Source organism: Pieris rapae, chromosome 15, assembly GCF_905147795.1.
Source record: "Pieris rapae chromosome 15, ilPieRapa1.1, whole genome shotgun sequence".
Classification (NCBI taxonomy): Eukaryota; Metazoa; Arthropoda; class Insecta; order Lepidoptera; family Pieridae; genus Pieris; species Pieris rapae.
The window spans coordinates 3,718,381-3,745,931 of NC_059523.1; the positions used below are offsets into that span (position 1 = coordinate 3,718,381).

Below are 27,551 nucleotides of genomic sequence, written 5' to 3' on the forward strand. Positions count from 1 at the left end.
AATTTTGACAGCTATAATTTTTTGACATGTCAGAGATGCAAACCTTTTTCACCGTGATAGTATATATCATAACAAACAGTAAAAAACGCACAAAGATTACATTTTATTACTTGAAAAAGGTAAACCTGGAATTAGAAGTCAGTGATGTCAGCTAAAGAATAAAATAAAGTAATTAAAGTTAATTCAATATATTGTTCGTTATTTTGAAATATTTGTTATTTTTGCATTAGGTCACTTGAATTAGTAAAGATTTAGATTAACTTTATGTAGGTAAAACAAAAAATACGTAGCATTTTATTTTTTATAGTCGTCAAATGGGTAAAATTTGTCCCTTTTCGTTGGACAACTACTTTTTAGTAGCAACACTTATGAAATGTCAGATTTCTACGGAATTAAAAATGTGACAGTGAGTATCACCTGATTGCAATTAAATTGCACATGTATAAATAATTTTTGGAAAAATGGAATGTCCAATATGGCGAATATGGCGGCGATAAGCCAGTTGATGATAATGTTTTGAATTTTTGAACTATGCGTAAAGTTTTTGACCGATGCCAAATTGAAAAAAAGAGCGTTATGATGCAAACTGCGACTTTATTATCTTATTCGTTTGTACTAAAACTTAATTAATTATTAGGGTAGTGTCAAAATAAGATTTTTTTATTATTTATTTCTCATTGGTTTTAAGGATATATTTTGTATATTTTTTCTTCATAAAAACAGTTCAGTAAAAAAATAAATAAAAAAATACTCGAATTGGTCTAACCATCTTCGACTTTTGTGTTTACGAACTTATTTTTATTAATTGAGATTGTGTTTTTGTACTTATTATTTAATTATTTATATTTTAACAACAAAATTAAGAAACATTTAAAAAAGTTACTCATTTAAAATGATAAGTATTTAGTTCATATTTACCTTTTGTTATTGTTTAAAAGTTGGACACAAATTCTTGATAGTTTAATTTATATATTCTTTATTTAATGTTGTACACAGATGTATATTGTTTACAATCGATACGTATTGTAAATCGACTGGCAAGCGCTAGTACATACGATTACATATATAGTATACAGTAAAATACTATATTGATATATAACAGGAAACATTTGGTTACATTAATTATGTAAAATATGATGCGTTTATCCTAGAACTACACATTACAAAGAAAATAGTCTTAATGGATGAATACAATAAAAATAAGTTGATATTTAAATATAATAACTTGTACCAGATACTATATTATAAACCCAAAAAGGGCTTTATTCTCTCAATGGCCTTATCACTGTATTTTTATTCAGCTTTGAAGGTAAGATTCAGAGAACATAAATCAACACTAAAAATAGTTCTTATTGCAGCAATATTAGCAATTAAACTGCTTTTTATGAAAAGTTTTATATTGAAATATGAATTCATACCGATAGGTTACGGTCCTGATATTAATAAACTTGTCACAATTAGAATCTAGTCAATATAATATAACTTTTCATAGAGATTCCTAATTTTTTTTGTTTCGACCAAACTAGTATTAAACAAAATTTCTTGTTAAAATTTACAATTTGTAATAAACCATAATGTGTTTGAAAATGTGTGTATTATTTTCCTTCAAATCCTTGACATACAATAAAAAAGGACAAGTCATTTTAATCATCTTGTGACAAACAGGAAATTGAAGTGATTTTGCTTGTACACTGCTAAACATAAATAATAGTACAAAAGCAGGAAACGAAATTAAATTTAAACACTTCATCTCTAATATGATGTGTTGGTCTAAAAAATTAATTTCACCCAGGATTTTGTTCTACAATTATTGTTGTCGGTATACTGTTTTTAGCTTCCTAATTGGTCAAGAGATCTATTTCATTGACTTGTTTTTTTTTACAAGTAGATAATGCTTACTAAATAATATTACTTGTAAATATACCAGTAGATATAGTTTCTACTGGTTTGTACCCATTTTCTATGTAATATTTATTTTTAATGTAAATCTATATTTCTGAAAGCTATTTTGTGAGACGTTTAACCGGTGTCCCATCTTTACCGCTCAGTATTGACATAGATGTGTGTTGACTTTGCCCTAAATATGATTTTAAAGAAATATTAACTTTTGGAAATATTTAGCATCTACTGATCTATTTAATTGCTCGCAAGTGTAAATTATTGCGGCTATTCCTTGAGTGATAAGTGACTACTATATTAATTATGAACTGAGGAATAATTTAGTATAAGTCGTCCGTTTAGTAAACGTTAAGTGGTTATAACGTTATTAATTAAGTTAAATTAATACATAAATAATTTACTTAATATAAGTGAAAATGAAGGTAAGTTACTACTGTTTATATTTATTATATAAACTTTTTTTAACAAACAAACGAGACAGTCCTACAACTTAACTGTGAGTTAAAATTTTAGTGTTTAACAATATATAAACATATTATATACCTATAAGTCTGTGAAAAATATGTTAAATATTATTATCACTGCGAGATGAAGTTAAGACTAAATTCAATTGCTAAGGATTATACTATTTTCGTACTCGGGAAATTATGTTTGCTAATAGGTTCTCGAAGATAAATGTTATATATTTTACAGTTCCTTATTATCTGTACCTTACTACTGATGTCTGTATACGTATCGCCATTTCCATACAATCCGTAAGTTATTTAATTAATACAACAATAATTAAAAAATGATAATTTATACGAAATTTAAAAATACTTAATTTTACAGTAACCAACAAGGATCGGGGGTAAGTTAATTATAAAATCTTAAATAACATTAACACGGGTCCTGAAAATAGGAATATGCTTTCGTGGATATAGGTCATTAATTTAATGATATCTAGAGTACGTTTCCTAGGAAAATAAAAAATCATTGGATGGAATCAATAGACTAGAAATTAATTAATATCATTCATTATCGAAATTGCTGTCTTCAACAGAACACAGTATGTATGAGAGCATAGTAGGGAGTATTTATTTATACGACGACTTTATTTATACTACGACCAATTTATTTTTTTCTTTCTGTAACAAGAAAGTGTTCTCCGTGTGAAGGCGCAACATTTTTTTTTTCTAGGATAACGACTACATGTTTAAGTATTTCGTAAAAGAGCAGCCAGTTGGAAATAACTTTGGACACCGTGAGATGAGAATAGGCAACCAAGTGACTGGAATGTACTACGTGTTGTTGCCTGATGGGCGTGTCCAGGTAATGCGTTATCTATATAAATGAATCGCAAAATATGCTAAGCATAATTTATAATGTATTGCTTTGTAGCTACTAAATAGGTAGGCTAAGTACGATATCATATTAAGCTGAAATGAAGTTGGCGGGGGCAGTACAATATTAAATATTTTTTTTTTAATAATGTCGCCTGTTAATTCACATGCGATCGAGGCGCAGCAGATATAATATGTTCTTTGGTAGAATCTAATTCCTTAGGTTTAAATCATTAAAGTAGATTGAAACTAAGGTCTCATTTTTTTCTAAGATTTTTTACATAAATATCAATGATGCCTTTTTATTCTTAAATACCATTATTTATTTAAAAGCTTTTCACAACATTTAATTAAACTCATGTTTTTTTACAGAAAGTGGATTATGTTGCTGATGAAAATGGATACAGACCTACAGTTACATATTTGAATCCTTGAATTTTTTTATATTTTAGACGAATTATTTAGTTTTTACAATTGTCAAATCAATTCAATTTTGCCGTAAATTTTACACGTAAATTAATATTCTTTGAAGATTTAAAAACTTGTCAATGAAGAAATGTGATTGGTTTTTAATAAATAATGTAAACGAAAAGAAATATTTTATAAAGCGTCTTTTATTAAAAAAATATCTGTACAAAGCCTTAATATTAATTTGGCAATACTGGCCTAATGACAACATACACAGACTAAATAAAAGCAAAATGTATTTTGTTCTAATCTGTGATTAAACTTTATCAATAAAGTTCATTCCACAGATTAGACCAATCAATTTAGCCATTTTTAGTTTAGTATATTATAATTAAAACTAAATAAATACTCGCAATCCATTATCATAGCCTCTGTCGTAAAAATCTAATTATAATTTGTACTTTTAATCAGTATTCGATTTCTTTTCCTTATTAATTGGTGGTATGAGTATGGACAATAATTACATTCATAATAATACAATATTATGTATTTAATAGATTTTACGAATACATAAGTTTTTTTTGAAGATATATTTCTTATTTATTTTATATAATTTAATGAAACTATTAAATTTTAGATATAATTTCTAAATTGTCAATGCAAAAGAACTACCTTCAGAGAGATCTATCAGGTTGGTGTACCATTTAATACTGGTAACCACCATCTGAATAACCGCTTTGGGCGTTTCTGTTGTAACCTCCAGCGCCTACACCAACGTCTTGGTAAGAAATCTTGGGCCTGTATCCATTTTGGTCGGCTTCGTATTCGACAGTCTGAAATAATTGAAAAATTCGAGATTACGGACGCTGAGAAGAATACAATTCCTTTTTAGAAATGAAAGGAATTAATGTGCACTGTTTTAAAAATAATCTATGCGTTAATTAAAAACTTCATTTAGAATGCGAGGTTGAAGCCTACTATAATCGTTAACCATTATACTTCATTAAATCGAATTGGAAAAAATAGAAAATCAAATAATACATATAAATTAAGTATTATCTTCAATTTGTTTGGCTTGATCTAAAATCACTTATCGACACACAACACGAAACTGTATAATACCTATGTAAATTTTTTTAACAAATTCATCTGGCATTAATGGGTTATTGTCTGTCTCGAGTCTGTCCCCCATGCTTGCAATAATTATGGTCAATAATAGTTTCGTTTTTTACCATACTGACAATCAAATGACTGCTGTTGTTCCTATTTTTGACTTTCTACAGATAAGATGTAGGGACAGTTATTTTATATACCAGATTAAACTTCTCACCTGTTTTCTGCCATCTGGGAGCAGCACATAGTACAATCCCTCGGCTCTGTCGCCCTGCCTGGACTCACGATGACCAAAATCATTGCCGGATGGCTCGTCTTTCACCATATATTCAAAGCTGTAGTTGGCTGGCTCCTAAATAGAAAGATTATTTACTGCCGATGCTATGTTAGTGGGCCTTGACTTTTCAATACAGAAAATCTCTTAATAAGCGTCCATGGCGCGATTGAGGTATCATCTTGTCCTTGGTTCAATTCTTAATAAACAATTGTTTACAGAAGTTTGAGTTTTTAGCAATAAAAAAATTATAATAATTAAATATTATTTACTCACGCTGTTACTACCATCATCAGAGCCGTATCCGTTCTGGTTAGGAGGTAGATATTGTCTGTTTTGAGCCCTGTTGTATCCAGAGTTTGAATCAAATCCGTTTTGAGAGAAACGGTTGCTGCCTAAAACGACAAAAATAATAACAGTGAATTTATAATATGACTAGCAGACTCGGAAGCGTTGCTGTGGCTAAGGTTTTTGTTATATTTCATAGTAGTAAGCTGTTCAAGGGAAACTGTACGAGAACTGACGTGAAAGGTAGATAGCTTATGTGAAACGTTGGTACTTTTAACACAGCGCCATCTGTTAGGATTGTATCAAATAATAAACAAATAATTTGCAATAAAATAAAATTGCGACTTTAATTAAAGATCTAAGCTATCCTTTCTCTTAAGTTGGACCGGACTGTACTTTGTACTTTAAAATCGATTAAGTAGTTTAGAAGTCCATCGCGGACAAACATCGTGACAGGAGATTTATATATATTAAGATTAGGGTTTGACATTTTCTAAAGTTAAATAAATAGTGGCAATTTACCTCGAGATCCAAAACCGGGTGCCCCATACTCTTGCGAAGGTGTAGCATACGTGATGTCAGTACCAAAACCTTGGTTAGGAGCGCCATATTGTGTTGAGGGCTGAGTTATTCTGGCACTAGGCGAAAGGTACTGGTTTGAGAGCTGGGATGGTGGACCATATTGTGTGGAGAGCGCTTGACTTGGTGGCCCGTACTCAGTTGAAGGTCTTCTTGGGGCGTTGTATGACGATGATGGGCGACTTCTGCTGATACAATAATATTTTACCAAGGAAATTTTTAGTAACCTAATGAGGCTTTTTCTTTTGGAATTTAGTTTTGAAAGACAAACGACCGATAACATTCGTAAAAATGACAAAAAGTTTTGTTTCTCTTGGAATGTCAAACTTAATGTTATTAATAATTTATTTGCAAGAATACGGTACAAATATAGTATGGTGGTACAATCTTCACATATTCTGCCACACGTACATAATGACGTTCAAATTTGTCTTAAAAGATAAATTGTACACAACAGTTACATATCACATAACTAAATTAATGTTTAACCGGTTTGCTTTACTAAGTTCACAAAATCTGTTTTAATATAAGTTAAACAAAAGCGTTTTATGTAAAACTTTGTTAGATTCAGGGTACCACCAAAGAATATTTCCATATATTTTAATTTGTATTGACATACCTGATAATAGCATCCGTCTGCCGTTGTCCACCAAAGCCTGGTACTCCATAAGATTGAGAAGGAGGTAGGTATCTGAAAAGTTTGTAGGTATTTTATATTAAACAGTTAATGTCACTAAATCAAGCCGATTTATACACAGAGGCTTGGGTTACACACAAATACACACCCACACCCTACACACATTCTCACTCTTATTTTAAGTGTGAGAATGTGTGTAGGGTATGATGTTAATTAATAAGTATCAATCAAAACTGCCAAAAACTTCACCCGAATTTTTTCCTAGTCAATTTGCGTATTTTCATCAGTATATATCATTCATAATTGAATATTCAATGCGTTAAGAAGAGAAGGTAAGTAAAATTGAGTCAAGAATGTTACCTATTGTTAACTGGTGGCTCGGCTATAGCCGATACAGCAAGAAGAACGACTGCAAACAACTGAAAAATTAATATTAAATATAAATATAACTTGTTGAACATACCGATGACCAGCGAGCGACCACGTCAGAATTTTTATTTTATTGTACTTTATTTTTATTTTTAATTATTATAACTATGTAGTGTAAGTTAATATTGTAACATGTGTATAGTCCAAATCGTATTTTTTATAGCGGAGAATCTCTTGATCTAATCAATTCACTTGATCATTCATAATGAGCACAAATGAAGCAAGTTCTTACCTTCATTTTGTTTCCACTTTAGTCTGCTTTCTGAAATGTAAATGTTACTGAGTATTACTGGTAAAATAATATTATTTTTTAAACTTTCTAACAAAGGCACATCTAATCGTTTTACTTCACAAAATCAATATCAAGTATCAACGCAGTTATTACGCAAATATTGAGTTATATTTTAAAAAAAACGAGGCTTTAACTCATTAAAAATGTCACTTATATTTAAATACGTATAAAATAATTTAAAAAAGCGTTCAACGTGTTAAACGATAAATGTGCGCATTTGTTACTTAAATATCAAATGAATTGTGAAATTGCTTTTGATGATGAGTTGATGTTGCATTGAAACTTACCCTATATGTAAAGGAACTATTAGTTTATCTAAACAAGGATGGTACTCGAATGATGGTCAGTGAAGATTCCAAACATTTATATACTAAATCAATCGTGTTATACATAGCCGTGTTTATGTATGCGTGAGCGCATCTCCTTGTGAAGGTGAAAGATGCTCTACTTGTAAATGTAGCCATAAAATCGAGTAAATTTTAATATCTAACAGTAATAAGCCTTTATCCATTCAAATCTTATTGACATATATTTAATAAATATAGATTTAAATACGATTCTAAGATGTGTCCCCTGTCCGGGAGAAGGCCTCCTGCAACTTTTTCCATACTATTTTATTATGTGCTATCGTCATTAAATTTTTTCCAGCAACCCTTTTGATCTCGTCGGCCCATCACTCTATTGGTCTGCCCTTCTTCCTTTTGGACCAGTCCATTTCGTTACTGTTTTAGACCATCCATCATTTGTATAACTGCCTACGTGCCCTGCTATACATGTTGATATAGAGCTTATGTTATCTGTGTAGGTATATTAAATGTTATCGATCTCTGATATGTACCTGTGATCGTATTAACATAACATACACGTGTTTTTTTACTTAAAATAGTTCCTTAATCTAACACAATAAATACTTATAATGAATAAGGAATTTTTTATTATATTAATTTATTAATGACGTTTGTTTGATTCAATTCCTAAGGATTACATTCCCTCTAGATTAAACTTAAATTTTGAAGTACTATGTATAATAAGAATTACGACCTATTTAAGTGAAGCTTTAGGATTACTTATGTGCTTCACTATAAATTGTATGCAACAACAAAGAAATCTCAAAAATTAAAATGCGATTAAAAATATCAATAGCATAATTATTTTTATTAAAATTTCGTTCGTTAGCTGGAGTAGAAAAATTTAGGTAAATTTTGTAGAAATTAAAAAATAAATAAATTGCGTCTGCTTTTAACATATTATTACATACAAAATAAACTAGTTAGCAGTATATAGCATATACGTTTGTCCATTCACGCCACAGTATTGTGTAGAGCATAAACACGATAGTGCAACATACAATCGCAAAATCCCAAAATGGTGAGGCGTGCTCCAGTTGGCTTTACTTGAAACCAACAACATATAATTTATTGATGACTAGCGGTCGCCCGCGGCGTTGCTCTTACACGATTCACTATTAGCCTTTAAAATATTGCAGTATTAAGATTTCATATTAATTGCTTCTTAAGACAAATCCTATACGCCTTATGTATATACATAATTAACTAGATGATAGTCTTAAACGTTATATAAGGAAGAGTTTAAATTAAAATACTATACACAAGACATTTTAGTAACGATTTAATTTTTTTTTCAAGTAATTCTTTGTACCTTGAAAATATAGAAAAGGTTGTGCTTGAAAATCGACACAGATTCAAGAAATGAGCGTATCATTTCTTAAAAGGCCGCTATCGCATGCGAGCCGTATAGTAGGTATATTATTTATCACTTAACATAAGGTGAACTTCCTCCGTTTGAGCCATGTTGTATAGAACAATTGCTAAATCTTCAGAAACAAGATGTCATCGAGAATGAGAAACAATTAAGACAGTATGATTGTTCCAAAGGTAGGTTCATTTCACAATCATGCGTTTACATTATATTTTAACAGGTAACATTCCGCCAGATCTAAATTAGCTTCAAAACTTAGCTTATTTCGACTACAGGTGAGCCAGAAATCAATAAAATAAATCAAAAACTTATTTATTCCTTAAATAACAAATATAGACAATTTGAATTATATTTAAATCAGTAGTGCTACAAATTTTTTAGGTCAGGGCTCCCGATTTCTGTATCATGATCATTTGTCTACACAAATACACTACAGCAAGTACGTGATCAACCTCCTATGTCTGACACAGGCCTTAAAATTTTTGGGTCTAAGGCAAGCTGGTTTCCTCACCATGTTTTCCTTTACCGTTCGAGCGAAAGTTAAATGCGCACATAGAAAGAAAGCCCATGTACAGCCGGGGATCGAAACTGCGACCACTAGGATGAGAGTCGCAGGCTAAATCCACTAGGCCAACACTGCTATTAATTTAATGAATTAAAAATAATTTTAGTCATTCCCCTTCATAGATCTCAAGACCTCTTCATGTTTCTCTAGCCTTTGCAAAGTCTATCCAAAATAAAGCCCAGAAATAGATTTTTATATTCTTTCATGAAAACCGAACTTTCAATTCTATAATAATCTAAGAAAAGGTTTTACTACGCAATATGTAAGTTTACATTTTGAATTACAAAATGTGCGCGTGCGATCAATGCATTCCGATCTGATATCATATTATAATTTGCGTATTTATCGATTGCAAATCAAACCAATATGAGATGTTACGTTGAAGGATCTCGCTTTGTATTGGAAAGGCATTTTAATCTACTATAACTGGAATTATTTAAGTCCCATAAAATCATAAAAATAAGACTTATGATACAGATCTTGTCTTTATTTCATTAGATTCGTAATCGAAAAATTCTTACGTACTTAAACTTCTTTTCCCAAATCTTTGAAGAAGTAAGAGACTTGGGAAAGGCTCTAGAAATGGCTTGGCGGCTTTGATAACACAATTAAATCGAAGGTTAGAGATTGTATGCATAACAATAATTAAGCCTCATTAATTTCTTGAAACATTCAATACATCTTTGAAAAAATAGACACAATTTTATACAAAAATAATCATAAATTAATAAATTCATTTTTTTTATAGGTCTCCTCCAAGTATGCATAATAATACTTGATCAATTTAGTTATATAAGTAAATGTAAAAATGTAAAAAAAAACCCTCTCCTAGGTTCGGAATCTCGTAGAGAGTTTGATATCCTTAACAAAATACTTATCAAATGATCGTGTGATAATGAAACAGTGTCTGTTTCGGTTAATTTATCCTTTAAAAGCTTTTTTAAAGAAAAGCGTGCGATACTTTAACAAATTCTTAATTTAACTGTGTCCAGTTTGTGTTTCCACCACACCAACTTATTCTATTTAAGATTATGTATACAATTAATAAATAAATAATCTGTTCGACTATAGACTTTCTTATTAGTTGTGTCTTAACATTCTTAGCGAGTGCGTTAAACCGTAAAGCTTTCTTGGATTCAGAAACCTCAATATAAGAATATACCCTGCGTAAGTTCATCGTGAGAACTTTTGTAGAAATTAATAAATGCAAAGTATCGAAGAAATCAATTATAAGTAAACGAAATAGAATGCATGTTATTTACCCGTTGCAAATTCCACGAAATAGCAAAACCATAAATAGTACAGTTACTACATAGTGGGGTTAAGTGAAGACCTTGCTCTGAATCTAGCGATTACGATTACAGATTGTCAAATTGGTGCAGTATAATTGTAGTGAAGAGAGAGAATTGTCGATGATTTCTTAAATCTGACACTGATTCTAACAATTAGAATTTCATATTCGTATGTTCCTTCCATATTCACGATAAATAACCTTGGAGTTCCGATTTCCTACTGATTTGGGTTGATACGTACGGTACCATATTGATGATACATCCTCCCAGCAGCACCCAGAAATGTGTCATCCTAATGTCTCGTGGAAGGGGCAATTTTGCTATAATTCCATATGCTATATTTTTAATTTTTTATTCATATTTGTGAAATGACATTAATTAATAATACTTCCGCGAAACGAAAGAGAATTTAAAAGATATGTCCTATGTTCAAATTAGATCAAAATGTCATCTTAATAATTGAAATTACTTAGTTCAAATTAATATTAAATGTAATTATGTTAAATCAACGCCCTTTATTACGGTATTTTAAAATAACTCACTCACGAGAATAATAATACATTAACCTAAATTTAACATAATCAAATAACACAAAACGTCGATTATTTTCACCCATCACTAATTTATCATTGTTTGGGGCAATTATATCAAAATTTGCGTAACTTTATAATTATTTCAGTTCGTGATGCGAGCTTTTATTAAATACTAATTGGATTAAATCTCGATCGTGTCTTAGATTAGAGACGAGCTGTGTAATTATTTTTTAAAGCTGTAATTTTTTATCGATAAATAATATTGTATAACTCGTTAGTCTAGTTATAAATAATTCGTACTATAAAATATAATTTATATTAATGATTATTTAAGTGAAATATTATTATTAATATTTACAATATTTCTTACCTACATAGTAATAATAATAGCCCGTTTATACAAATTTTAAAAGTTTGTTTCCTGTGGCAGAGTCCCAACTCCCATAATGCTTAGCATTTCCTCGTTGTATACAATTATATTACGATGAAAAATAGTCAAAATTGGTTTATTAATAATGAAGTTATGTCTAAGATATGTGGTTCTATTATAAATTATCTGTAAAAGGTCCTAATCTTAGTGTGCTTAACATGAACAGTTTTTTGGGTATGATGCGCCTCGCCCTTTTCAATAAAGTACTTATATGTAGTATATGTTATTATTCATCAAATATTTTGATGTTACGATATGTAATGGTATCCATTTCACTGCGGTCCAAGGATTTGAGCGGCCACGGGTTTTAGCAGATCATCTAGATTAGGCAATATCTCGTGCGCGCACAAATATCGATTAGTTATCAGTTTTTAGTCCAAGTTACAAGCCTGCGATGATCTTAATTTAATTATAAAACTATTTTTTTTATTATTAGGAAAGTTAATTGTCTATGTAACTTTTAAAATTATTTTTCATTTGAATTATGTAGTCACAAACAAAGGAATCGTTAGTATTTGGGTGTTGGCACTTAAGCTTAGTAATTTTAAACGTTGCCTTCCGAAATGCGTCATTTATAAAATTTTACCATTTACAACTACAATTACGACACTTCTTAGTCTAAAAATGTAGAAAACCAGACCCATGTAAAATAAATCTCTGATATTATCATCTGTGATCATTACAAATTTAGTTCATAGAAGTTTATAAAAACTATTACATTGCTATTTGTAAATATTAAAAAAAAAATGTGAGCTGTCACGGGACGCCTGGCAGATGTGAAACATCGACATCTATATATATAAAAATCAATTGCTGTTCGTTAGTCTCGCTAAAACTCGAGAACGGCTGAACGGATTTATCTTATCTTGGTCTTGAATTATTCGTGGAGGTCTAGGGAAGGTTTAAAAGGTGAGAAAAATTCGAATAATTGCCGGGAAAATCCTCAAAACAGCATTTTTCTATTTTCCATACAAACGTTTTCTAAATAAAATGGAGAGTCAATTTGTAATTTATTACCGCTGCATAAAGTTCAAATTCGCGTGCGCGTTGGAGGACCTAATATCGCGTTCTGAAACTCAACAAAAGTGAAAGTGAATCGCGAACGCGACAAAATTGCATAGTCTCAAAATACATAGTACATAAATAAACACAATTTTAGCTAACTTCAGTTGTTACTCTGTCCGATTATTTTTTTATTTTAGCTAACTTAAGTTGTTACTCTGTCCGATTATTTTTTTAATAAGACTATATAGAAATCGAAAGATAAATCAATAATAATAAAGACAAATTAAATTATGGTTTCCTTCAAATCAGTCGACACCGTAATGAACCAGGATGACGTAATCAACTATCCCACTGAGTTTTTAAATTCACTGGAATTGCCTGGATTACCACCTCACAATTTGCAGTTAAAAGTAGGATCAGTTGTTATCATGCTGCGTACTCTGCAACCGACCGTCGTCCCGTACGGACGTCTGCTCCAGTGCTCTCTCGCTCGCTCCGTGTGAGTCATCGCCGCTTGCCACTGTGTACAGTGCGCACGCGCTCTCCGACTGCTGCCTTTGCCGCCTGCTGCGCTCTCATTGGTCGCTTCGCGCCTTCGGTGGACAACGGGCTTTGAAGGCTGCAATTTATGATCGCGGGTTTACCTGCGGCCGCTCAGATAGCCACCTAACGGTGCCAAACGGTTATCTGTCGGTTAACGCCTTGTGCGGGAGTGTTTTGTCCGGGGTGCAATCACCGTGCCTTTTTCAAGGCGCGTAACAGCCCCTCCGCTTCCTCCAAGTCCTGTTGGCGGCCGGGCCTCTTAGTAGGCACGCGATAGGGAGTAGGTACTCCAACTACTTTCCTAGCAACCGGCTAAAAACAGGTCCACTGTTGGACGGGTCCTGTCACATCCGTAGGGGCTCTATTTACCCAAACTCCTACGGGCTGGTTAGGTCGGTGACAAACCACACCTCCGCTATCACCAGCGGAGACGCATACACGTTAGGGCAAATCACTAGCTTAGGTACTCACTACCAGTAGGCTTAGGTACACACTCGTCGTCAAACTGTTGGCTTCCCGCCTTCAGAATGGCGTCCGAGGACCCACCTGACATGAGCAGTTTAATGCTCTTTTTAAACAAACGTTATCCAGACGTTATTCGGGCCTTTAATGAGTCCGTTGTCGCTGACTCGCCGCGTTCGCCGTCACCGCCGCCGCGTAAGGTGAATAATAAAAATGCCTCCGCGAAGGCATCGCGATTAATTATCGACCAATCCGGTTCTCGCACGCGCATCGATGAATGCGGTACCACCTCGCGCACGGACCAATCAGGGTCTCGCTCGCGCTCGCGCTCACCGCTCCGTGCGGAAAGCGTAAGCGATGAGGTAATAAGCCAATCACGGCCTTCGTCGCGCATGTCGACTCAATCCGCCCGGGCGGAATCATTAAACGAAACGTCGTCGAACGAGTCAGACGGCTTCGAAACGGTAGGGCGCAAGAAAAAGCGCTCGGCTAAAGGCGGTCCTCCGGCCAAGAGGCCAACTCAGCCCTCAAGCCCTCCTAAGAGGGATCTTAGCTCCCTTTTATCGGGAAAACCCGCGCCGTCCGCTCCCGCGGACCGTATTAAAACACCGCCGCCCGTTTACATTAGGGACAAGGGTGTATGGCCCGCCCTCTCTAAGCTCCTCGACACTAAGTCGATAAATTACAAAGCCCGTACGCTGCGGGATAATTTATGCGTACAGGTGTTTTCTTCGGATCACCACCGCTTTCTAACCTCCCACCTTCGCTCTGAAGGTATCGGAGGACATACTTTCCCCCTACCCGAGGAGCGCGTCCTCAGGGTAGTTATCAAGGGCATTCCGAAGGAAATAGACTCCGGGATAGTCCAAACCGACTTAGTTGAGCAAGGGTACCCCGTTAGGGAGGTATTTAGAATGCTCCAACGCACTACCAAGGAAGAGTACGATATGGTACTCGTAGTGCTAGATCTCACTCCGAGCGGGAAAAAGATATTCGGTCTCAGAGAGTGTTGCAAGCTCTCCGGACTGAGGGTCGAAACTCCCCTCAAACATTCATTTACACGACAGTGTCATCGCTGTCAACTCTACGGGCACGCAGCCCGTAACTGTTTCGCCAGGGCGCGTTGCGTTAAGTGCTTAGGCGACCATGGCACCGCGGACTGCAAGCGCACACTTCCGTGCGCCGAGCCGCCGGCGTGCGTGCTTTGCGGGCAACGGGGGCACCCAGCGAATTATCGCGGTTGTCCTCGAGCCCCCAAGGCGCATAAGCCGGCGTCTAGGCGCGCGGCGGGGCGTGACGCGGCCCGCCGTGGCCTGGGAGCAAAGCCCACTTACGTGCCGGCCCCGCAGCCCGAAAATAGCCCCTGGGTCAAGCCCCCGGCAACGGAGGGCCCTCCCCAGCTCACGTCAGAGGCCTTCCCGCCTCTACCAACCAAAGCGGCACCTGCGGCGCCTTCCCAGGCGCCAGCGCCAACACCCGCCACAACGGAGAGGACCACCCCTAAGGCGAGCCCTCCTCCTCAAGCCCCCCGCCCTCCCGCGGAGGCATCTGCGGAGTCCGCAAAAGTTCACAGCGCATTTAATCTTGCGCTTAGCGTTGTAGGCGCGTTAGACTTGGATGCCCTGGTTGCATTCCACGAAGCCTATACGTCAGCTAAAGGTGTGAACGCTAAGGTTGACGTCGTTTCTCAGCATGCCCTGCTACTACAATCCGTGCGGCAATTTGTACAATCTAACACACCGAAATAGCTACGACCACGTCTAGGGTCAAGGCTCGATCGCTGTCCGTAGTGACATTTAACGCAAACGGTTTCAAGCCGCAGGCAGATTTGGTCCGAGATTTCCTCGTTCGCCACCAAATAGATATTTTCCTCGTACAGGAAACGTTTCTTAAACCCAGCGTCCGCGCACCTAGATTCGCGAATTACGTCGCGGTTAGAAACGACCGACCTACGGCGAAAGGCGGAACGCTCATCTACTATAGACGTGCGCTTCACTGCTCGCCGCTAGACCCGCCGTCGCTAACAAACATAGAGTGCTCTGTGTTACGCGTGGCTATGACCGGTCATCAGCCGATTATTATCGTGTCGGTGTATCTCCCTCCATCTAAGGACATCCTAGAGAGCGATCTTAGGACTCTGTTTGCGCTGGGCCCCTCGGTCTTATTGGTCGGGGATCTCAATAGCAAGCACGGGGACTGGAATAGCTCAAAAGAAAACCCTAACGGGCGAGCCCTCAGTAGGCTTATTGACGTGCTCAATTTCAATGTCATAGCCCCCATTCAACCGACTCGTCGCGGCATAACTTGTAACGGCCTTCTCTCAACGGACGTCTTAGACGTAGCGGTTCTACGAAACGTAGCACTACAGCCGCGTAGCGTAGAAGTGCTACACGAATTAGACTCAGATCATTTCCCGGTTCAATTTGAATTCGGCCCACCTAATACCCAAGAGAAGAGGTACAAGTCCATTGTCGACTGGCAGAAGCTAGACGAGGCCCTCAAGCCCGTCGAAACTTCTGACCTCTCTAACATCCCCGACGATTTAGTCTCGTCCGCTCACGCGTTAGACGCGATCTCCTCGGTCACAAATTACATTCAGACCAAGGTCGCCGAATCGTCCCGGAAGGTCCCAGATGAGTTCGCTCAACGCTGGGAGCTTCCCCCGGACGCGAGGCGTCTGTTGACCGAGAAGAACGCGGCGACTCGCGCCTTCGCCAGAGCGCCGACCGACGATAACCGCAGAGCACTCCGCGCCTCGCAGCGCCGAGTCAAAGAGCGCATGCGTGAAATAAGAAACGAACGCTGGGACCGTCTTACCAGCGAATTGTCACCTTCGCATACGGCCTATTGGTCTCTCGCGCGTTCCCTTAAAACCGACACGGTGGCTTCTATGCCCCCTCTCAAGCGTCCAAATCTGCCTGACGCATTCGATGACGACGAAAAAGCCGAGTGCTTAGCCGTCAACCTAGTGGAGCAGTGCACGCCGTATCTCGACCATAGCGACCCGGCGCACGTCGAACACGTGAACCGCGAAGTCGAACGCATAGTCGCACTGCCCCTCTCTCCCGAGCCGCTCCCGCCTACGTCGATCGTCGAGGTCAAAACTCTAATCAAGAGTTCACTGCCTCGTAAATCTCCAGGTCTCGACGCCATCTCGAATAAGGTCCTCCGGTGCCTCCCGCCCCATCTGATATGCTTGCTAGTGGCCATATTCAATTGCCTACTCGAAAACTGCACCTTCCCGGCGCAGTGGAAAGAGGCCATTGTCATAGGTATTCACAAGCCGGGCAAGCCTCGTAACAATCCCACCAGTTACCGCCCTATCAGCCTTCTCAACACGCTGAGCAAGCTGTACGAGAAGGTAGTGAAAAAGCGCCTCCTAGACTATGCCCTAGAGAAGGGGCTCATTCCCGATGAGCAGTTTGGCTTTAGGCCGGCCCACTCGTGCGTCCATCAAGTCCATCGGATCACGGAGCACATCCTTTCAGGGATGAACAGCTCACTGAAACCGAGAGCCACGGGTGCGCTTTTCTTCGACATAGCGAAGGCGTTCGACAAGGTGTGGCACAACGGCTTGATTTACAAGCTTTACCACCTTCAAGTGCCACTGAGACTCGTGCGTATCGTACACGACTTCTTGTCCGACCGTTCAATTCGCTATCGCGTGGAAGGAACGTTATCGTCTCCTCGTCCAATCAGGGCCGGAGTACCGCAAGGCTCGGTCCTTTCGCCCCTTCTCTTCACGCTGTATACCGGCGACATCCCTAGGGCTCCGAATGTGGAGCTAGCCCTCTATGCCGACGACACCGCTCTCTATACCACTCATAAAGACAGAGGTGTCATCGTGGATAGACTCCAGACCGCAACCACGTCGCTAGGCGAATGGTTCCGGAAATGGGGCTTCCAATTAAATCCCGAGAAAAGCGTTGCAGTTCTCTTTGCCAGGGGCAACCCCGGTGCTAACGCTAATACTCGGGAAAAATTTCTCCTCAAAAAAGAGGTCACCCTTTACGGACAAGCCATTCCATGGCAAAAGTCCGTCAAATATCTAGGAGTCACGCTCGACAGCGGCATGTATTTTCGTAAGCATGTAGCCGCCGTTCGCAAGAAGGCCGCTTTTGTCCTCTCTCGCCTCCATTACCTCCTAAATAAAAGGAGTCACATGTCCCTTAGACACAAGGTAACCTTGTACAAGGCCTGCGTCCGACCGTGCATGACTTACGCTAGCGTAGTCTTCGCGCACTGTGCCCCCTCGTACATCCACCGGTTACAGGTGCTACAGTCGCGTTTCATGAGAATCGCGACCGGCGCACCCTTCTACGTGAGAAACGTCGATCTCCACTATGACCTGGAGCTCCCTACCATAGCCCAATGGATGAAGTTGGCGTCCAAACGCCACTTCGACAAGGCTAAACACCATCCCAACCCACTGGTGCGTAAAAGCATCAATTACTACCCCTTCCCGACTAAAAAGGCTCGTAGGAGGCCCCGACACGTACTAACGGATCCGGATGATCCAATCACAGTAGCTAACGATAAATTAAAAGCCGCCCGCGCGGCCAATAATAATAGCAGTAGCAATAGACAGATTAGAGTAAAAAACCGCCTTCACCGGGGAAGGCGAGGACCTTTACTTCGCACTTCGCTCACTCCAGTGAGCTTCCGTCCTGCCCTTCAGGCGATTGACCCCCCCGCGACGGCCCAAGCCGAGGTTCGAGTCTCACAGGAGACGCCCTTGCGCGAGTCGCGGGAAACCCCCCCTTTCCGGCTGAGCTAAGCTCGCCAAACAGCCCGTGCTGAGCTGTAAAGGCCCTTAAGGCCAACAGCGAGATTCCATTCAAAAAAAAAAAAAAAAAAAAAAAAAATCATGCTGCGTAACATTAATCAACCTCGACTATGCAATGGAACAAGACTGGCTGTGAAAAGACTGATGAATAACGTCATTGAGGCGACAATCATAAAAGGAAAATACAAAGGAGAGGATGTCTTGATCCCGCGGATACCGATGATTCCAACGGACTTACCATTCGATTTTAAACGCTTACAATTTCCAGTACGTCTGGCCTTTGCGATGACCATAAATAAATCGCAAGGACAGTTTTTAGAAGTTTGTGGAATCAACTTGGAGTTTCCCTGTTTCGCGCATGGACAATTATACGTCGCGTGTTCGCGCGTCGGAAAACCGTCTTCTTTGTTTATTTACGCACCACAAAACAAAAAATATAGTTTATGAGAAAGCTTTAAATTAATTAACAGACTGTATTTTCACAGTGTGTGTCTGTGAATATCAAATTTAAACCTTATAAATAGCCAGTATTTCAGGAAAACTCTGATTTCTAAGTAAGCAACATGATGTATCGAAAATAATAATAAAACTTCATGCTTTATTCAATAAATGCTTTTTCATTAATAATTATTTTGTTTGTTTTAAAATCATTTTATACAAAAGATTAGGTCTTTTATTTATCGATGAGGCAGTACGAAGTCTGCCGGGTCAGCTAGTTATTTTATAAATGTAATATGCAGAAAAGAACAGATTGTGATAGAAACTAAATCTGTCATAATGATAAAATAAAATATTACGATTTTTTTCCAGATAACGATGACTATTTGTTGAATAAACAGTACTTTCATTAAATATTTTTAATGTGAAATTTACTACTGCATTTAGACTGTATATCATATAGCGTGGCGATGCGTCGCCACGGCATGCGTCGCCACGCCAGAAGTCGGTTTTACGTGCGGCTATAGATGTTTCACATCAAAAATTTATTAACCTTTCTTCATATCCAGAATGGTGAAGTTAATTCTGACTGAGTTTTCTACTAAGTTGGACACATTCTGGCTTGAACTCAACTAATAATTTTCTTGTGTTTTTTTATGTAACAGGAGGCAAATAAGGGGTTAGATAGACTTTGATAAGCCGCCCATCGATACAACACTGGGTGATAACGGGAGTGTTGTCCACCTTTCAGGGTTTATTGGTGCCATGTGGTCTTTGTGGAATGGAAGGCTCTAAGTTATTTCTATGATTGACGTTTACAGAGTTCAAGCGCATATCTTATCGCTTGTACCATACAAAGCCAGTGATCGCAATTTTCCTGCGCACGATTCGACATCTCTACACCGTGTTTTACATTACTTGTAAAGGTGAGCGTCGACTTGCTTACTCATTAATAAAAATTACTTGTAATAATTTGTTTTGATATTGCCGCTTCTTTGGCTTTGTAGTTAGCACGGTCCTAGGTTCCAATTAAGGCCTAAACAATTTTATTAGTTTTGTTTTAACTTGACGTCATACGGACGTGAATGTCCTATGATCCCTAAATAAGGTAGACGAACGAGTCCTCAGTGAACCTTAATTCGCGCATTTTACCTTGCTCCAAGTTTATCTGGCTCTTCAGCAGGCAGCGGCGGTGTTAGGGGTTGGCGGACATGGCACTCACCTGGAGCCTCAATCCCCCTTTAAATTTAAATCTACTGAATTTGATACTTAATTACTAATTAAGGTTAAGAAAGAAAAAAATATATGTAGCAACATGACAAATATCTGAACCAAACTACCAGACCTACTTTCGCATCACAATTTTTCACGAAAGACAAAGCGCCTCGTAAAGACCTGCCGCCCGGAGCCTCGCAATGGTGAAGGCTGCTTCTGTCAGCAGGTCATCGTCAAGTTTTCTTGGTAAGGCCACACTTCCACTTACCCTGTGGGATGAAGCGCTTGCCTGGATATGATTGTTGGAATGGAATTTATGTAATTTTCTATTTCTGCATAATCTTAAAGGTAAGTAAAATCCAATACGATTATGACTCTAAATAGACGACCCTGCTAAAAAAACATGAAAATGGTTCACGAAAGAGTCATACAAATGTGGAGACGTTATCTAAGGATGCTGTCTATATTATACATATGACCTTTATGACATTATTTATCCTTGTCGTTATTTTTATGTAAATCTATACATACACTTCAATGTAGATTGAAATAATTATTGGCATTCGCCTATTGATTTATGTAATACGTCCGAAAGTGGAGCTTCAAATCAAGGCTACTGTCAATCAGTTAAAATGTAATAGCAAATAATATTCTCTGTCTATTTTTAATAGAAAGCTGCGTATTAAGCAATAATATTTATGTTTATAGAATGGATTCGTTTTATTTCCAACACACAACAATACAGCATTTACAATATTCTTTACATATGTTCATTTTAACAATAATAATATTATAAATAGAAAATTGAAAGAAATTTAAAAAGTTTTGGTCGCTGTTCGTTGAGCGAGGTAAGCACCGGCCTGGTACTAATTACCAGGTGCCCAATTACATTTTTAAATAGCGTCTACGCTAACCACAGGGCCCAAGAGTCTACTCCAAAGGGAATAAAATTGGAAGATTTATATATGAGCTGTTTATAATGTTCCGCCAGCTCAATATATGCTGCTGTTAATATATTTAATATAAATGTAGATGGATGGATTTGATGACGTTTTATATGCCTACAAGTGGATTCCAGAATGGTTTATATTAACAATTAATTTTTTTTTAGTAAAGGACGTCCGTCAAGTCTGTTAGTATATGTTTAAGTAAACCAAATCACTAGGAATCCAGTCCAGAATATGTAAAAGTATATTGAACTATGTTTCATGCATGGGTAAAACTTGTCCTATTAATGTAGGGTTCTTGAGGTTCTGGGACTTGAGTAAAAAAACCACAAAAACGACATTCGTTTTCACTATTTATCTAGAGTATTCAAACATCTGCCTTAATTTTAGCAACGTGATAAAGCAATAATTGCTGCGCACGATTCCATGGCACAATAAATAAATAAATAAGTTGTTACGAGCTACTTATATTTCTCGTTACATATACTTGTAACATTGATCAACTTAGCTGTTAACCCATATTTAGTTCGTAAAAGCACAAAGCTTTTACTAGTTGACTAACTATACAATTGGCATTTAACTATATTATGTACGGTACATTTAATTAGTGCTGGTTCTCTGTAACATCTAACAGCGATAGTTTTTGTTTAGTTCTTTGTTTAATATCCGTAAAAGTCCTATAATTTGAGTTACCTGGAAAAGAAGTGGTTGCCTGGAAGAGATGGCTAGAAGAGGTCGCCAATTGCTTTTTATTTATATATTTCTTTCAATTTATTATTTATATTATATTATTTTGTGTCAACTGTATTGTTTCTGCAACGAAGTTATAAAAAAATATATTAAAATATATGGCTAGCTTTCTACTAATAAAATGATTTCAGTAGCTTTTTATAGTATGTATACAAATAGCATACTATCTGCGATAATGTTTATATCAAATATTCCCTAAACTTTTCTTAGGTCAGAACAGATGAAATCCATAAATGATCGATTTGTGAACTATTAGGCCGAAGCCAGTCTAATTATTAATCATAAATGTTTGCTGACAGCAGAATTCACAACTTCTATTCGGGTCAAACAGCTTAACCAATTTCATATTAACTATTTGATAAATACACTAAAGAAACTGTGATATTTTATAAATATAAAAATTTAATTATTCTCTCGAATTGTATGTAAATAATCTTTAAAAAAACTAAAACTAAGTAAAATTCCTTTTAAGACGCACTCCTTACTCGTACCACCATAACATTTTTGTTAAAATAATTATTATTTCTTCCAAATAAATTATTATTATTGACACATTGAAAACACTGTTAAATGCGAAATTTAATTACATTTTAGACAGAATACTGTTAAAAGTTTTCATTCAAAGATATAGTAATTTTTTATAGTTATCTTTCTCAGATATAAATAAGATATATGTATACGCGATAGATAGCTAAATACAAATCACCTGTATATGTCAAATGCCACTTTAATAGACATCTTCTGAAAAATAAATTTGAGAATTCGATATTAAAAAAGCGTTACCTTACTGAGTCAATTACTTAAATCCAGTTTTAAAAAAGTTATTTCCTAAATTGACAAATAAAATGTCACGAATTTATGACGCAGAGTCAAATCTATTTTTTCTTCAATCTTTTTGCAGATGACAAAGATTATTTTATAGAACTGGGGGCAAACGAATCACATGTTGTTAAGTGATATTATATCCATCTATGGACACGGTTGAGAGTGACTATGAGTAGCTGGATCGGGCTCCCGAGTGCGTTGCTGGCCTTTTTAGAATAGGTACACTCTTTTCTTATACGACGCTCAGTGAAATTGGTTCGCATACACCTCGAGTGGCAATTCGTTTGACGTAGCAGTGGTGTCCAGAAATGCATTAAAACACCAAAGAACCACGGACGAGGTGGTATGGGTGGTATTAATCTATCGTTTAATCAAAATATATATTACATATTACCATTATATATTATATTATAAATATTGCCGTTAACGCCATCTATTACCAGATAGCAGCTTCTCTAGACAAGTGTATTTCTATTTTTAATTTAATTTTTATATTCTCTATATTATTAATTTTTTGTACGATGATGAGAATATGCTGTTTTTTTTCAATTTGGTGCGCCATCTAGTGCGTAATAAGCGAACTCATTACGCACTAGCTGGCGAATAGTACGATTGCATTACAAGGATAAACAATGATAACAAAAACTAAGTTTGTCATTTGGATATTATAATTAACTAACCTCTAACAACAAATGTGTCATATATAATAGACTGACTGGTTTGACAGAATAATCCGATGTGATTTAGTGTAATTGTTTTTTTTTAAATTAATTGTTCATTTGTTGTTGTATGTTGTATGTATTTTACTAGCTTCATATATTTTCCTAAGTTTACATACGAACTACATCATATTTCTGAACGAACGTATTTGACAACCAATATCAATGGCAGTACTTATTTATTACTCCCATCATTTTACATTTTTTCATGTAAAATACCTACGCCACTACAGCAAAATAATTTTCTTAGTCGGTAAGGGCGTTGCGGTCATCGATAAATATTAGTCTATACTAATACTATACTATTTATTAGTATTGCCAGGGGAAAAAATTTAATTATACAATAGTTTGACATGCAGGCTGACTTAAATATTTATTGAAATATTTTAATAAAACAATGTAAACTCGTCTCTAGAATACAGCTCGAGGCTTAAAATAATGTGACTCAAACTTAGCAACAATTGATATGACAGGTTTATTTTGTAAAAGTGGCATTTAATATTTAACAGTTACGAAACGCAACGAAACATTCTTTGAATGTCACATAAATATTCGTATATTGAAAATAGAGACAAATCCAAAAAAAACATTAGACCAGTCGTTATAGAGTTATAAGTTATCAAACCCGATTATAATATATGTATATTAGGATTATTAATAAATATATAATACCACCATACAAAATAGTTGTTCGTCATATTAGTATTTGATACATTTGACATTTATCTCCTATTTATAGACGAGGAGTTGGTTAATTAATTTCGACTTAATTTTTCAAGGAACGGGTAAATTCAAAATAAAAAGAAACTGTTTAAATGAATTTATTAAATCACAGTTCTACATAAGTATTTAGATCACATTTAAATAAAACTTAATAATGATCGTTTATAACAAAAATGTAAAAAATAGGCGATTGGGGCATCTTCACACAAGCCTCTGGTACAGCCGTTAACAATATAATACTAAAATAATACTTATACAATACTTCAAACACTGAAAATAAACTTTTTAGTTGTAGTTTCTATAATTTAAAATTGTCGATTGTATTTTATTGTTGTTTATAAAATTATGAATTATATTAAATGTTTATTCTAATATTAATAAAAATAAATAATATCGTCTCATAAGTGTGAAGAGCCCTTACAAAACAGGAACATTCATTAAGTAATTTGTGTCGCGGCTGTTTTATTCGTCTGTCTAGCCGTCTGTGTCGTTCGGCTGAAAAAGAAAATTCAAATTAATATATATGAAATGTCATTTAAACATTAGCTTAAAACCCTACAACCGTTTAGGTCTGGTAATAGGGGCTGTTCACCTTCCTCCAAAAGGTAATATTTGAAGCATTTATTAACTAAACCTTATATAATGATGAACTAATTAAACCACTAATGATACATACCCGAGCCGGATAGACAAAAGTTTTGGCTTCAGATGATCCAAAGAGATTTTTTGCGCGGCAAGTGAACTCCCCCATGTCACTCCAGAGCAGCTTAGATATTACCAACTCTCCGGATCGAAGGACCTAAAAATGTTTTCTTATTAATATTTGATTTATGACCGTTTCGGGAGAGTGATGTGTTAAAATTTAGGCAAAGGCCCGAAACATTACGCATGCATTTTATACGTCTATGATTTAAATTTGTACTTATTAATTATTTATTTATAAAACTACGAAGGCAAAAATAAAATATTTTTTATGCATGTTAACAATCTACATGTTCAAAATTTTTATGTTAATGAGACAGGAATTCAAAGAAATTTCTAATTCATATGAAATTGTTTTAATAGAGCCTACAATTTATAATGCATTCAAACAACTTTCAAAAAATATTATTATTTTATAAATATATAATTTATAAAAATCTTGCAGGTATACTTCTTTTTTTCACTTCTATGTGAAAATCAGTAAATTCCAAACCTAATATTAAGTATTTTACTAAATCCGTACATGAACAAGCATTTCGCGCGTTTTTACTTTCGATGTTTTTTTTTATATAGCCCGCGTGTGACTTTAGACGGCCAGTAACAATGTTCTGAATATTAGATCTCTATGGTGGTGGAAACGTTTACTAACTATATTTAGATTACAATGTCAAATTTATGTACATGAAACGAACTAAGTAGGTCTTTTAAAATAGATGGGATAAAAATATAATTACTTTCATCCTTGGATTCTTTTTCACAGGTTCCCCGTTATTATCAGTCCACGTAACTATTGGTCGAGGATGTCCTTTCACGCGACATGGCAACACGATGTTACTGCCGATGATGTCAACGAACACTTTGTATGAGACGAGAATTTTTGGCGAGAGTGGTACCAGCTTGGATCGTTCCGTAAGATCTGTATTGGTTCCTGAAAATCATTTGCATAAGTACTATTTATTACGGGACCTAAATCACGAATAGTGGTTTATATTTTATGGTACGTTATTCTTTTGTTACTGAGTATACATAATGATAAAATAATCGAAACTCAAATTGTCTTTGGTAATACAATTTAACATTTAACATTACTTTTACGGATATATCCACAAATCTGTTATATTATTTGAAAAAATCTTAATCTGTCGCTGACAAGTACTTGAGTTATGTCAATTCTATCGCAAAAATATCGCATTTATATTCGTCAACAAAGCTTTATGTAAATAATATAAAATACAGTGTTATTGAATATTCTAAGAAGACGTTTTATATAACCATAAACAATCTGAAAACTGTTGCTTACTAAGCAAGAACAATTTTTGATATTATTATTAATATTAAAATCGAACGCCAATTAAATCCGAAACTATTATTTGACAATTTTTATTATTTTAAATATGGAATGTTAATTTCAACTTAAATTTACTTGAACATGCAAATAATTTTAAAAATGGAAGTTAAATTTAAGTATCGAACATTTTTGAAAATTCGTCTTACCCGAGCTGTAGACAACTGTAGAGGCCCGGGCAGTTTTGGATCCAGAAAGTATAAGACAAGTATACTCTGACGGTGCGTCGTTGCGAGTGACGAGTAGAGTTGACCTCACACGACCAAGGGAAGAAGGATTGGTGTCTATCACCTCATTTGATTCTTTGTCGTACTGGAAGGATTCAATATATAATTAATATATACATAATAAAAAAAAAATAACTACGGTAGCAATGATAATAAAAAAACAAAGGAGGAAATTGGGGACATAGCAAAGAGGAAGAGAATAGTGGAGTAAGAAAGTATTAGGATGGTGTCCAAAGGTGGGTCGACCTGATTAAAGATACAGCAGGTGGTACATAACAGAGAGTGGAATAGTGTAGTTTTAAAGGAGTCTTTTTGAAAACAAGGGCACACAGATATCTAGAAATTAATGAGATGATAGAAATATGTAAAGTATCTGAAATATATGGCTTTTATTATTATTATTATCAGTGTCAGTCTATTAGTAAAGTGATTATCAACTGTTTCTAACATATCACTTAAGGATTTTCTTTCTCTTTCAAGACAAAACTTCGCGTACCCAGCTCATCACACATTAGACCCGTATCAAAATAAATTATTTCTCATAAATTAAGACTCACTTTAAGTTATGTACAAAAGGAAAAAAACAATATTATTTATTTATTTCGTAAAAATATAGCTGACATAAATTTTATATAACAAAAGTAACTATATATACAAAAAGGCTCAAACATTTATGTAAGAAAAGAAATGATGAAATACACTTAACTAACTTATACCTAATTCGGCTGTGGTACGTGTGTGTAGTGAGCTCATGGTGCAGCTTAAACTATTTAAATTATTTCTCAGAATAAATTATAATTTCACCTAAATTATCTTTAAAATTAATCAATAATAAAACTAACTCACCTCATACACGGGAGCATCGTTCTTAAACCAATGTACAGATGGCGCTGGTGCAGCGATCGCTTCGCAAGTCAACTCCAGGGTTGAGCCCGCGACGTGGGCGCTGCGAGACGCCGGCCGCTTTGTGATCGTAATGAAACGCTTGGTCTGATGAGCTGATGACCTTGCTGCAAGCACAAAAATTTTTACTTAAAATAAGAAATAAAATCAGTGGAACTACAACCTTTTCAAGCCTCATATT

General features: G+C 35.8%; 3 protein-coding genes across 6 annotated transcripts in view; 1 reads left to right on the forward strand and 2 right to left on the reverse strand.

The window, feature by feature from the left end:
- Positions 1–2,178: 2,178 nt before the first annotated feature.
- On the forward strand, positions 2,179–3,829 carry LOC110994733 (pro-resilin). The gene is made up of 5 exons (XM_022261554.2): positions 2,179–2,321; positions 2,593–2,654; positions 2,731–2,749; positions 3,079–3,210; positions 3,594–3,829. Exons 1-5 carry the CDS (start codon positions 2,316–2,318, stop codon positions 3,654–3,656), a joined length of 282 nt encoding a protein of 93 aa, XP_022117246.2. The 5' UTR covers positions 2,179–2,315; the 3' UTR covers positions 3,657–3,829.
- Positions 3,818–7,257, reverse strand: LOC110994805 (pro-resilin-like). 3 transcript variants are annotated; one of them, XM_045631529.1, is made up of 7 exons: positions 7,182–7,257; positions 6,881–6,939; positions 6,503–6,574; positions 5,827–6,065; positions 5,293–5,411; positions 4,960–5,094; positions 3,818–4,462 (listed from the first exon to the last, which is right to left on the reverse strand). In XM_045631529.1, the coding sequence occupies exons 1-7, from the start codon at positions 7,185–7,187 to the stop codon at positions 4,334–4,336; spliced, it is 759 nt and encodes a 252-aa protein (XP_045487485.1). In that variant the 5' UTR covers positions 7,188–7,257; the 3' UTR covers positions 3,818–4,333. The 3 variants fall into 3 exon arrangements, with proteins under 3 accessions (XP_045487485.1, XP_022117360.1, XP_022117351.1); XM_022261668.2 differs by having other exon boundaries at positions 5,827–6,068; XM_022261659.2 differs by having other exon boundaries at positions 5,827–6,071.
- A 17,018-nt stretch (positions 7,258–24,275) lies between these two features.
- LOC110994841 (neural/ectodermal development factor IMP-L2) overlaps positions 24,276–27,551 on the reverse strand; it is a 39,869-nt gene continuing 36,593 nt past the window's right edge. For both annotated transcript variants that reach the window (XM_022261732.2, XM_022261724.2), the window contains exons 3-7: positions 27,314–27,477; positions 26,390–26,552; positions 25,630–25,823; positions 24,870–24,992; positions 24,276–24,688 (exon numbers count right to left, since the gene is read on the reverse strand). In XM_022261732.2, the coding sequence (XP_022117424.2) occupies positions 24,668–24,688; positions 24,870–24,992; positions 25,630–25,823; positions 26,390–26,552; positions 27,314–27,477 (665 nt within the window). In that variant the 3' untranslated portion in view covers positions 24,276–24,667. The remainder of the gene's footprint in view (positions 24,689–24,869; positions 24,993–25,629; positions 25,824–26,389; positions 26,553–27,313; positions 27,478–27,551) is intronic.